We start from the raw sequence: 13,170 nt of genomic DNA, 5'->3' as shown, positions 1-13,170 counted from the left end.
AGTTAATTTGCATATCACCCTGATTAGCCAATGGGAAGCATGTTGGAGGTACGGTTAATTACCATGTTTGTCTATTATTAGATAGAATATGTTTTTATTGATTTCAGAGGGGAAGAGAGAGAGAAACATCAATGATGAGAGAGAATCATCGATCAGTTGCCTTCTGCACGCCCCCAACTGGGGATCAAGCACACAACCTGGGCATGCTCCCTGACTGGGAGTCAAACGGAGACCTCCTGGTTCGAACCACTGAGCCACGCCACCTGGGCCAGTGCTTTGAATTGGTGCACACTTAAATACAGAATGTTTTTCTCAGAAACATAGTTTTGTTTTCTCCCAGCACTTAGAAGTTAGCTAAGGAGTGTCTCATGGATCCTGTTTCCATGGGTTTTTGCCCGTGGAGCTAACGCTGGGCCCTCGATGTCCGCAAAGCCAAGAGGGGCTCCTGTGTAAGGAGTTGCACCTCCCTAACAAGCCGTGTCTGAATCCACTTGGTTTTGTCCCACCTACAAGCTCTGTAAGATCTAAGGGAAACCTGGATTGAGGAGTCAGTACGATAACTGCACGTCGGTGCTAATGCTTTATCTCACACAGTCTTCACAGCGACCTCATGGGGCAGGTCCTATCAGCCTGTCCACGTTACAGCTGAGAAAACAGAGGCACAGAGGGGAGCTGGCCGAGGGCCCAGCTGGGACACAGCAGACCAGACTCACCCCCGGCAGCTGTCTCTAGAGCACAACCTGCACCACCCGCCGCACCGTCACCCTCAGCATCAGGCAGACCTGGGGGCAGGGTGGGGCTTTGGTGGCTTTTCTCTTCGTGTCCCTTGTGCGTAAAGTGGAGATAACCATTCCTGCCTCCTATTGTGAGGATTAACCGAGCTAAGTCCTGCGGACACTTAGCACCCAGCATGGAACAACAGGTGCTGAACAAAAGGCAGCTCTCCGTAATCATTGTGACTGTTGTTGTCATGGTAACCAGAGGAGTGTGCATGGCACGGGTGGAGAGAGACTGGCTTAGCAAAAGGAACACCTAGGGCCTGTTGATGAGTTAGGGCTCCTGGTTGATGCAACAGAAAATCCAACTTGAACTGGCTTCAGGATAAGAGGAAATTGGATGGTTCGAGTTACCTGGAGAGTTGAGGATGCTGGCTTCAGGCATGGCTGGATCCAGGTGCACAGTCAGCGTGGAGGCTGAGTGTCTTATTCCCTGGGTTCTGCCTTTTCCGGGCTGGTGTCCTTCTTGGACTCCACATGCTGGCGAGAGGCGGCTTCCAGGAGCGCCGGGCTCCATCATCCCAGGCTCAAGTCCAGCAGGAAGTCATCCCTGCCTCGCAGGGCTCTAGCCACGCCCAGGGGTTAGCTCTGATTGCCTGTGGTTGGAACTCAGGGCCAGTCCTCTGTCCAGGTCTCAGTTTGTGAAGAAGAGCCTTCGCCGAAGGTTTGCAGTTCCCGTTGGGCCCAGCTGTCAAGCCCTGCCGTCCTAGGCCCAGCACCCGCTCTGCACAGTGGCTTCGGGGAGCCCCGGCATCTTCCTGGGCTTGCCGGTGGCACTCGCCACCCCCCCCGCCAGCCTCTGGGACAGGCTGCTTCTTTCTTCCCCGGGACACCGCCTTGCACTTCACCCACACAGGGTCCAGCTGTCCCTCACCACCCACAACCTCGCGAGACCCTCTCGTGACCGATCACAAGGGACCTGGCACTTCATCGCCTATAGCAGTTCCGTGTCACCTGCAAACACGGAGGCTTTATCGGCATTTCTTCCCCCAGGTCAATGAGACAAGGTTGGCCCTGAGCCAGCGTGAAATCGCGTGGCTTCCGTTTGCCCATCCAGGGAGGGGGACGGGCGGCAGGCCTGGCCCCAGCGGCATGCGTCCAGGGGACTTGCCCCCCGGGGCCTGGGAGCGTCTGGGCGGATGGCTCCTCTTCTGGCACAAGCATCTCTATCTGCTCAGGGCGGCTGGTCATCCTCCTGCACTCCCCCGCCCCCTCGTGCCCGGGTGTGGCCAGGACTGTGCCAGGCAGGTTCCCAGTTCATGTGATTTCCCGCCTCCCGGTGGGCAGAAGAGAGCAGAGCCCGCCAGCCCCAACGCCGGCGTGGTCCCCAACCCCCACTCCAGGTGGAACTTGTTTAACTCCATTGCCAGGACTGGAAATTCTGGTAATTGTGTAATAATAGCGGCAGCGGCAGCAACACTCAGCAATTACCCGGGGTTTTCCTCTTCACACCACGGTACCCACATTAACTAGTTAAGTCTCCCAGCCTCCTCCCAAGCAGAGAGGGGCTGCGGCCGACTCCCTCCTGCTCCCGCACCCACCAGCTAAAGGGACCTTAGGGCTTCCCCAGAGCAGCGGCCCCCACTGCTGAGCCTGGCAAGGACGGGAGGTTGTCTGTGTGCCCTGGGACTGCAGCAGGGAGCCCGGCGGGTGAATGGGGGCCTGGCACCCAGGGGCACACAGCTGACGGCTGGCTTTGCCTATATGGGGGGCACCTTTGGTTTCTACTCTTTTTTCATTTTCTCCTTTTGCTTCTTCCACTGCCCCCAGCTTTGGGGACCTGGGTTTGCCTCTGCCATCACCGGGTGCTCAGCTCCTAGCTGTCCTGCCCACCCCACCCCACATCCCTCCCTGCCCACAGGGTGCCCTGTAGTCCCTTGCTGTGGAGATGGTACTCTCCCTCCGTCATGGCCCCGCCCTGAGCAGCTCACAGACCAGCGTGGAGGTCAGGGTTCCAGCCCCGCCCCTGCTCCCACCAGCTCCCCGTGCCCCACCTGCCCCGGCTAATGCCCTGGCCCTGTGATTGCCCAGGCACAGAGGCCACCTGGGCTGCGGCTGCCCAAGGCACCGAGGCTGGCACACGACCCTCCACCCACCACCCAGCGAGCTCCCTCAGAGCCCAGGGCTGGTGGAAAGACCAGCAGCTGGGGCTCAGGACTGGGGCTCGGTCGAGGGTTGAATCGTGGAGTCCTGAACACTGGGTCTGCAAAGGACTCAACTAGGAAACGGAAGTGGGGCTAAGATGGGGGCCTGGGACCCGGCTGACACTCAGAAAGTCATCTTTGCAAATAGAAGCACCGCTGAGAGGTGCATGCTGGGGGTCCGGGCCCCGCCCTGCTCCCTGAGGACGTGGCAGTGAAATGTGGCCATCCATGCATAGGGGCCCACGAGGCTCCCTGCCCGTCTGGGGAAGAGGGAGGAGGAGGGAGGGACAGCCTGCAGGGCAGCCCACCCTCAGAGACCTGAGCCGCCAGGCCACCCGCCTGGCCCTTGGGTGAGGGAAGGGCTGGGCACAGTCTTGCATTTCCCTGTCCCTGGGCCTGCGTGCCCTCCCCCTGCCCGCTGGCAGCCATCAGCGGGGACAGTGGGGATAGAACTGAGCCTGCCAGGGCCACATGACAGGCCTATTCGCCGACGGGGACATCGATCCGCCTCATGCCTTTGTCTGGAGCAGAGGAGAGGTGCCAGGCTGCCAGGGCAGCTGGAGGCGGGCAGAGGGCTGTCTGTGCCTGCAGTGCAGTGCCCTGCGCCCTGAGCCTGGTCTCAGCATCGCTCTTCCCTGACACGTCCTCCCTCCTTTGCACTGGCGTCGCCTCCCGGTCCGTGGCACCTGCCCCGTTTGTGTGGCACCGGGTCCAGGGAGGCTCAGCCCTGCAGATGGGGCGCGTGGGGCTTCCGGAACCGGCAAGGAGGGCGCTCACAGGACAGACGCGGCCCCAGAGCGGCCTGTGTGCGAACCGCGCTGGCTTCCGCCGGCTCCCGCCTCCGCGGGCGGTGCGCGGCCCCGCGACAAGTGGGGAGGTGTGTGGGCCATGACATGCTATTATGACTTTCGGGGTAATGTGTACGTCCCCGCCATCGCCCAGCCTCTCCCCTTCATCTCTCATGAGAACCGGCCGAGATGAACGGCGGCGCCCGGAGGGACGGAGCGCCACGCCGCTGATTTATTGGCCACTTAGCGCTGATGAAGCTGCAGACAAGAGCCAAGCAGATGTTGCAGCTGCATTTTTCTTTATCAAAACCCACCGCTTTTTGCATGTTTAACCACTTCCTGCCCGGCGGCCCTGCTCACGCCACGGAAAGGGGTGCTGCCTCCGGGCCGCGCCCTTCCCCGCAGAGCCCACCCCTGGCCGCCGCCAAGAGGAGGACGTGAGGCCCCCAGACCCTCGCTCGGGGTGACGGGTCCCCACGTGGGTCTCCGGTTAGGAGCACAGGGCTGCCTCGCCCCGTTCCAGGGCCTGCCGTGCACACCCAGGGCCCAGCTCCCTGCAAACGGGAACGCCTCCCCCTCCGGCCTGTCTAGGAACAGGTGACTGACACCCATGTAAAGCGCACGTCGGTGGCCTGGCATGAGGGATGGAATTCAAAGCCGAAGGAACACCTTCAGCAGTTAAGGTCAAGTCCGGGTGTCCGCCTCCCCCTCCTCCAGAGCAGACACTCAGGCTGGCCGAGTGCGCGTGTGCCTGAGTGGAGCACCCAGCCCTCCCTGTCAGAGGCCAGAAGCCACAGGAGCTGGGGTCTCTCTCCGCAGGAAGTTGGGGCTCTCTGATGAAAGCGTGGCACCCACCACCCCAGTCTCTGCACCATCCTACTGCCCCCACCCCACGGCTGCCACCAGCCGGGCTTCCCCACCTCTCCACTGTGCCTCTTGATCTGTTTCTCTCCTTCCTCCTCCCTCCCTCTCCCTCCTCCCCAGCCCCAGCCCTCACCTGAGGTCCAGGCCTCCGGGTCAGGGTCCTGCCCTGGGGCTGAGCCCGCTCCTCCCTGGCAGGGGCTGTACCAAGAGAGCCTGAGGGACCGTTCAGGAGATGGGCACAGGCCTGCCCACCCCTGCTTGCCCAGCCCGCTGGGCCCCTTGTTCCGGCAGGAGGGTTTGAACTGTGTGTTGGTGGCAGGTTTAATCCCGATCACTTGGCTATGACTGGCAGCCCAGCCACCCCCTCTGCTGCCCACCCAGCCATCGAGCACCCTCACAATCTCCTTCCTCAATCCCGCCACCTGTCATTAAGGAGATCAAATTGCCAAGCAGCCACCAGGAGCACCCCCCACGCCCGCCAGCTGCTTATCTCCAGTGTGCCTCTTCCCCCATCTGCACGTGCTCAGCCCTGAGATGGGAGGCTGCCCTGGTACCCAGGTCTCCCCGCAGGGACCCCGCATCCTGGGGTACCCTAGTCAGGACGGACAAGCCTGCAGGTGAAGGGAGACAGTATCCCCCACCCTGGCCTCTCCCTCAGCCCCAGTCTTTCCAGATGAGTGAGCCTCCTGCCAGGCCAGGACAGGGCCCGGGGGCGGGGTAATTCTTGGGCCACTGAAGCCTCACTGCCCAGAGCCCCAGGGCACGGGCAAGGGCTCCCATCTATCAGTAACTGCTGATGGTGCTTCCTTTGGCTTTGAATTCTACCCGTGATTCCCAGACTGTGTTCCAGAGAACACTAAGGTCTCAAGAGGCGCTCAGCCTTCCTGTGCACATGGAGAGACCTTCCTTCATAGGAGTCATCAAGGCTCTGACAAGTCCTGCAGTGAAGGAGCTGGTGGACTTGGGCTGAGCGTTTGCTCTGCAGAACATGCTTAGCCTCTCCTGTGCGTTTGGGTGTCAGGGTCCTCGGCCTGTCCTCCTGAGGGGCTTTGTCCCCACGGGTCAGGATGGGTGACAGGCGCTCCCTGGAAGCGGTGTGTTAGGGCGTGACTAAGTTGGGTTCCTGGAGGTACCTTCCCAGCACCTGAAGGTCCCCAAGGGGTCCCGGCCCGAAGGTCCCGGCAGCCTGGGCCTCGGTCAGCACATTCAAACCTCACGTTTCCAGACAGAAAGGCGAGAGGGCGATGGCTTAAGGGGCTCCTGGGCCCCTCAGGTGCTGGGTGGACACCTCCTCCTCCCATGCCCCTCCTCCCCTCTTCTTCCGTCTGTCTGTCCCCCAGGAAGACACACCTGGAGGGAGCAGGGGCAGGAGGTGAGGGGGGTCCTGAGAGCTGAGTCAGCAGGGAGGAGTCGCTGCCTGGCACCACCTCCCCAGCCCAGGTCAGCGCCCGGACAGGCTGGTGGCCCGGGCCCTGGGGCAGCTGGCTGTCCCCCACCCTCAGCATTCGGCAGGTGAGCCAGAGTGCCCGCTTCGTGCCGCCCCTGCTCTGGGCTCGGAACGCACCGTGGGCAGAGCCCGGCCATCAGAGCTCAGGCTCTGGGTGGGAAGGCAAGCAGGAAACGCTCAGACGTGAGAGCCGGCAGGGCAGCGAAGCTGTTGGACAGAGCAGGCCTGGTGGGGCGGGAGGGGCGCTGTGCCTGGGGAACCGCTGAATGGGGAGCCAGGGGAGGTGGCATTGAGACTTACCCTGACACGTGGCACGGAGCACCTCAGCCGGAGAGAACAGAGAACGGGGAGCACAGCAGGTGTGGGGGATGGGGTGGCAGCCGCCTCGGAGCCTCGGGGAGTGCTGGTGCCTGGAGAGAAAACCGGTGGTGGTTCCTGTAACCCTATCAGGGGTGTGGGTCTCACTCGCCATTGCCGGACTTCTGGGGTCACACCTGCTGGGGTTGGGAGAACTGACTGGGAGTGGGGAGGGGAGACCCAGGCGGAGATGGGCTCACACTCAGGCTGTCAGGGCGGACATGGGTGGGGCAGGGAGAATGCCATGATGGTGATGGGTCGGGAGAGAGAGGGAGGGACAAGCAGTGAGGGTGACTCGGAGGGTCCGACCTGGACGATAGGGGGAGGCGGTGCCATTCCCCGTGGGGTAGAGCCTGGGGCTGGCCATCTGGCCTGGCCTTGAAACCAGGGGTGTTCATGAGGCCCCAACAGGAGCTGTGAGTGGACAATGGGACAGGGGGCCGTGAGCCTGGGCGGGGCAGAGGGCGGGCTGTGGAGAGAGCGCCAGGATTCCTGGGAGCAGAGCAGCTACGGCCAGGACGCTGGGCAAGGGCACCAGGGCCAGGTCCCCCGGACCCGGCCGTGACGGGGCCACATGCAGTGAGAGGAGGATCGGGACACACAGGGCTGTGCAGAGAGCGTCTGCGTTGTGAGTGGGTGAACCGCGGCCGGAAGCTTAGCTCTGGCCGTTCCCTCGGGGGAAATCCATTTTGCTTGGTGTGGGGTTAGGCGGCACAAGGGACTCCATGCTCTCCAGCCCAGCAGCCTGGAGGTCAGCCCCCAGGACAGGCCGTGGGTGGGGGCGGGACAAGAGCATGTCCACAGGCTCCTCCCTGCATACGGGGTTTCCATGAAGATGCCAGAGGTCACCACCCGAAGAGAGCATGACCTTGGAGGATGACACCCCCCGAAAGCCCACGAGGCCTGGCCTGGTGTCAGAGGCCTGGGGGAGGGGTCCCGTGGGCCGGGACCCACTGGGACTCCATGGCTAATATATTTTTCTGCCAAAAACACCCAATAAAATGCACAACTAATGGATGAGATTGCAGCGTTGCCAAGAAGCGACATGTGCCCCAAACATCCAAACGTACCTCGATCACACTGTCTCCAAACCAGCCCCAAACCGGGAAGTCGGTACTTAAGATTCCACCGGGGACTTGGAGCTGCAGGAACCCAAGCCCTGGGGCAGGATCTGTGGTTACAATGGAGACCATGAAGCCGGCTTCCCAGCTTCCTAACCCCAAGCAGTCCCAGCACCTGCAGGGGACACGCTTCCTCCCAACTGTGTCAAGGCCGCTGAGAGGCTCAGCCCTGAGCGGGGCTCCGGGAAGGGCCTGGTGCCTGATTCAAAAGGCTCAGAAGGAGAGCTAGACCCCCAAGTCCATAGTTACAGGTGTGGGGCCCGGACCCCCGGTCTGTGAGCTCCTAACAGGTGGCGTCGCTGTCCCTTGGGGCGTTTTCCGGGGCTGAGAGATGGAGTAGCCGCAGCCTCCATCGAATTCTCAGCGGCCTCAGACCCGGCCGAGGTTAGAGCCAGCCCTGCCTCCCAGCCTCCTAGGAGTGCTGTGCCCCTCACAGACTAGAAAACTGAAGCCAGATGCCAGCGGCACGCAAGCATGGAAAGGGAAGGGCGGGAAGTCCAACATCAGTCTAGCTCAATTCCGCTGATGGAGGTGAACGGCGGTCATTGCTGATGCCATGACAGCTCCGGGCCTTCCCCCGTGGCTGAGGAGATAAAGGAGGCGTACTGACTAAGATACAAACCCCGTCTCCATCCTGATACAGAGGGCGGGGTATCAGGGAGTACTTCCTGGAGGAAGAGGCGAGCGTGGTGCTTGTCCTCAAAGAATAGGTGGAGGCCAGTTATGCAAACACGGAGCTGGGCACTGAAGGGAGGGGCAGCGCTTTCTGACATAGGAGAGTTCGGGTGCTCCAGTGCAGGAATTCCTGGTTTGGGGTTTCGGTGTGTGGTGAAGGCGGCCCTCCTTGGCTCCCATGCCTGTCCTACCGCCTTGGTCTCCCACAGCCTTTGCTGGGTGCTCCTTAGGGCTCTGGGGCAGGAGGCTGCAGGTCTTTCATCTCCCGGGCGGCTGACATCCATCCAGTGTCCCCCGCAGGAAGGACCCAGCTCCTGCTCCAGGGCCAGGATCAGAGGCAGCCCCGGGCGGACGGCCCGCTGGCCCTGCAGCCCTTTGATCCTTCCTCGTCTTGCTCAGCAGCTGGTGCTGCCACCTGCCCAGGCACAGCTCAAGCAGGAGCCCCCAGCCCAGCACAGGCTGGGAGGCCGTCTGCTGGTCCCAGGAAGAACACAGGGCAGGGACTCAGGTATACCCCGCCCCCCGGTCCTGGGCCACCTCACCCGTGCAATGAGGAGACCAGGTCTGCAGCCCACCTCACTCTGGGGCACAAGGCAAGGATGCAGGGAAGTTGAGGCGGGAAAGTGCCGAGACCAAGCGAGACAGGCCAGCAGGTGTCTTGGCAGGACCTGAATTGGGAGTCAGAATGCTGGCTTCCGGCCCAGGCTCCGTCCCTGGCCAGACACACAGCTTCAGGCAGGTCACAGCTTCTCTGGGCTCAGTCCCCTCATTGTAGACACAGGGTACCCTGCCCTGCCCGCCCCACGCTGGCTAGCGCTGGCACCAAGCGAGATGACGCCGACAGTGCTCAGACCGCAGTGCGTGTGCGCCGATGTCAGGTCCTCATCACTATTAAGGAGCATGAGTGCTGCCGTCCAGAAGAACTGCCGTTCGGGGCGGCTCCTGGTCGTGCTGATGTGATCTGCTGGGTAACTGAGCGTTGGCAAGGAAAAACCCTTACTGAAAAGCTTCTTAAATGGCGCCGGTCGATGTTCTTGCCCTGGTCACGTGTCATCTCGAGCCCTTGCTAACGCGTTGATTGACCCCACAGTCACTCATCGCGTGGCTCCGACCAGATCCGAAGGGGTGACTGCAGACGCAGCCTCCTCAGCGGGGTCCTCGAGCCACGGGCCTCGGGGGAACTCGTGGCCGGGGGTCAGGCAGGAAACGCAGAGGCCACAGCTCCGGGAAAGAGCGATGGAAGGGGCCTTGCGGCTGGCTTGTCTGTAGCAGCATCTCGATGTTACCTCATGTTCCCTGACTGGGGAGGTTTTTCTGGGTCTTTCCAGCTGCGTTATAAAGCGACGTGATTGCTTTTTACAAACGAAACCGGCCTGGCCTTCTGGGGGCCACGAGAAGCCCCGGAGGGCGAGAGCTCTGCACAACGAAGCTGCCGCCCCGAGGGGCCTGGGCACATCACTGTCAGAGCTGGTGGCGGGCAGGGGGGGTGGGGGGCCGAGGGCATTTTGAACTGAGTCTGGGGGACGGCGCCGACCCATCTGGGGACCAGCGGTGCCTTCAGGGTTCCCACGGGAGCGTTCTTCCTGTTACGAGCTCCCAGGGGAGTGAGTGACGGCCGCCTGGGTGTCGCTTGGAAGGGCCCTGCTGACGGGACTGTTTGCAAAGGGAGAGGGACCCACCCTTACACGCAGGGCGCCTTCAACCTGGGTACCCCGTTTCCCTGTGGGAAGAGGTGGCGGAGATTCCTGTGTCGGGAGGTCGTGCTGTGGTGAGGACGGGGGTGGGGCACCGGCGTGCCCAGTGCCCCAGGGGAAGCTGTTGGCGTGAGGCCTAAGGTCCGGGGTGTGGGGTATAGATGGGTCTGACCGCGTGTGTGGCCCTTCGTTGCACCGCGTGTAGAGCGGCGGTTCTCCGCTGGGGTGGTTGTGCCCCCCGGGGACGCTGGGCGGTGTCTGGCACCGGTTCTAGTGGCACCTGTAGGCTGGGGGTAAGGCATCGGGCAGGCAGGCGCCAGGGCTGCTGCTGGGCACAGGGCGTTCCCCCGACAGTGCGTGTCAGCGGCCCCGAGTATGAGGAAGCCGGGCGTGCGGACACTCGGCCGGTCTGTGCCTGCTCGCGGGGGGTGGGGGGGCCTGGATGGACTCCATGCCACCTCATGCTGCCAGTCTCTGTGCTCTCCCCCCAGAACCCCGACATCGTCCTGGTGCACTATCTCAACGTCCCGGCCATTGAGGACTGCGGCAAGCCCTGCGGCCCCATCCTCTGCTCCATCAACACCGACAAGAAGGAGTGGGCGAAATGGACCAAGGAGGAGCTCATCGGGCAGCTGAAGCCCATGTGTGAGTAGCCGCGGCCGCCCGCCCAGGTCCTGTCCCGGGGCCCAGGCCAGTGGCATCCGGGCAGGTCAGGAGGCCCTCCGTGGCCTTGGGGACCAGGTGTGGGAGCCCCTTCCCCTCGGATGGCAGTGACACAGTGACCCCGCTTTCCCTTGATCCTCACGCACCCTGTGCGACAGGCAGGGACAGAATGTCGGGCCTATGTGACAGGTGAGGCAGGCGAGGCTCAGAGGCACAAAGCAACAGGAAAGAGGAGCAGAGCCCAAAGAGCGGGGACCGCTGCCCCCTGGTGACAGGCAGGAGTTGGGGGGAGGCCTGGGGATCCAGGAGCGCTGCCCGGAGCTGGGTGCCTCGCCCTCGCCCTCTGCTCCTGGACAGGAGGCCTCGCGCCCTGACTGGGAGGCGCAGGGACCATGCGGCCGAGCTGGCTTTCACGGTGCCGGCACGGCGGTGCGTTCCGAAGCATCTGTCGGGTGCGAACCACCGAGTGCAAAGCTCCGGTGAGTCCAGAAAGCTGGGCCTCGGCTGCCACCCCATTTCCATGGGCCGTGGCTCCCGGCGGCCACTAGTGGGGCTCCATGGCCTCTCCTGCCCCCTTGGACACCTGGGCTCAAGAGAACCAGACTCAGAGCCGGTGAGCGGGTCCCTCAGAGCCCATGTGCCTCGGGAGGGGGCTGTGGAGAAGAAGCCGCTGGGCGCCATGTACAGGGAGCAGCGGAAATGCCTTCCCAGGGGAGTGAGGGCCCCATCTCTGGGAGGGTCCAAGCTAAATCCAGGTACACTGTAGTAGCCCGCTAATCCTGAGAGTCCCACAGTGCTCAGATCGGGGGACCCCCCCGTCATCCCAAGTTCGGGGATGGGGATCAGGAGTGACAGAGGGGTCTGTACGGCCTCAGGGGCTCCGACCAGCTTGCCCCTGATATTGCTGCTGCCACCAGGAACCTTGAGCCAGGTGGCCTGGGGCCTCGGGGCTCAGGCTGCGTCCCCTCCCGATGGACAAGGGGGTTAAGCTCCATGAACTCCAGGGTAGACACCGGGCCTCTGGAGTTTACCTGGAGGGACCCCAAGGCCTGCTCGAGTCTGCGGTGCATCGAGCAAATCATGTAAAACTACAGCAAACCCCCATAAAGCTCATAACCTGGGTTCTCTGGGGTTTGGGGCGGGAGCCCAGCACCGCGCAGACATGTAGAATGCACGTGTGTGCGTGGCTCCGGTCACAGACACGCAGCCTGGGACAGGGCCCGGAAGTGGGGGGATGGGAGCTCTCGGTGCTGACCCGGCCAGGCACAGGCAGGGCACGGCCGGGTGCTGGGGAAGCAGAGGCGCCGCGAGCCAGGAAGACGTCAGATTCGGTTCCAGAAGCAGGCGTGCCACCCGCGCTGGAGCCAAACACATTAGCTTCATTACATTTCCACATAAATCACATTCCTTCAAAGGCTTCACAGTGTGACTTCCCGATGTTTCCCAATTTCTCTGCCCCACAGCAGAGTTGTCAGTGGTTTAATCAAAACGCTGTCTTCTCGGCGGCGAGGGGAGCTCGGACCTGCAGCCTCTGCCCCGGCCGCTGCGAGGCAGGGCTCGTGGTCTTCAGCTCTGGGGTCTCACAAACGCCCGGGGAAGCCAGAGGGGCGGAGAGCCCACCCTGATCCCTGCAGCTGTGTCCTTTGGTCCCTGGGGGCTGCCTTCCACCGGCACCCTGAGGGACGCCTCCTCCAGGTTAAAAGAGGAAGCAGGAAAATGTGATGTCTGATAGGAATCCCCCAGGTGCTTCCCAACGCTGCCTCTCCGTCCCCCGCAAGCCCTTCCGGGGCAGTTAGGATGCGGGCCCTGCTGCTGAGGCAAAGGCCGAAAGACTGGAGGCTTCCATAAGCGAGAAGGAGATTTCCACGTGGCAGGTGGAGGTTGACGTGGCAGCCCAGTGTCAGGGATCCGCCATCAGGGCTCCCACGAGCTGGTCGCTCTGCTGTTCCTAGGGCGTCTCCTTCTCTCACGTGGCCCAGGATGGCAACTCCAGCTCCCGCCATCACAACTGCGTTCCAACCAGTGGAAGCAGAGACGAGAAAGTGGGGGGCAATCGTTTTTCCCCTTAAGAACAGGGCCCAAATGCCCATACTTCTATTCATAGGTCATTGGCCAGGATTTGGTCACATGGTCACCCCTGGTTGCAAGGGAGTCTGGGAAGTGCAGTCTTTTGCTGAGCACTACCATCCTAACATACTTTGGGGACTAGGGTTCTGCGTGTGCGTCGCTCGGGGCTGAGTGGAGCTGAGCTCAAGCCGGGTGCCCCTGTCGGACCTCCACGGAGACCTGCTCAGCTCAGGGCTGAGGGTTAGCTCAGTTCCCGTCCCTGGGCTGGCGTTTATAATCCAAGTGAACGGGACCTAACGCTTAGCGTGTCTCCTCCTGGAAACTGGGGTCTGTTCCAATGCAGCTGCTCTGAGCAAGCACTAGCCTTGGCCCAGCCAACTGCCAGCGCACGGGAGAGGCCTGGGCAGGTGGGGTCCTCCCCGCCCAGGTCCGAGGAGCTCTGTGCCACATCCTGCCCACCCGGTGGGAAACGTGCTCAGTGCGGGAATGGAGGCCGTGTTGAGTGTGGAGGGGATGGAGGTTGTGTTGAGTGCGGAGGGGATGGGGGCCGTGTTGAGTGCAGAGGGGATGGAGG

The 13,170-nt window shown here is 62.5% G+C and overlaps 1 protein-coding gene across 1 annotated transcript in view; it reads left to right on the top strand.

Moving 5' to 3' along the window:
* CAMTA1 (calmodulin binding transcription activator 1) overlaps positions 1–13,170 on the top strand; it is a 749,204-nt gene that overhangs the window by 616,498 nt on the left and 119,536 nt on the right. The window contains exons 7-8 of the mRNA XM_006766821.2: positions 10,358–10,511; positions 10,688–10,718. Coding sequence (XP_006766884.2) covers positions 10,358–10,511; positions 10,688–10,718 — 185 coding nt within the window. The remainder of the gene's footprint in view (positions 1–10,357; positions 10,512–10,687; positions 10,719–13,170) is intronic.

The sequence above is a fragment of the Myotis davidii genome, unplaced genomic scaffold (genome assembly GCF_000327345.1).
Source record: "Myotis davidii unplaced genomic scaffold, ASM32734v1 scaffold299, whole genome shotgun sequence".
NCBI classification, from domain to species: Eukaryota; Metazoa; Chordata; class Mammalia; order Chiroptera; family Vespertilionidae; genus Myotis; species Myotis davidii.
The sequence above is the reverse complement of the archived record's forward strand: the minus strand, read 5'-3'. Positions and strand labels throughout refer to the sequence as shown.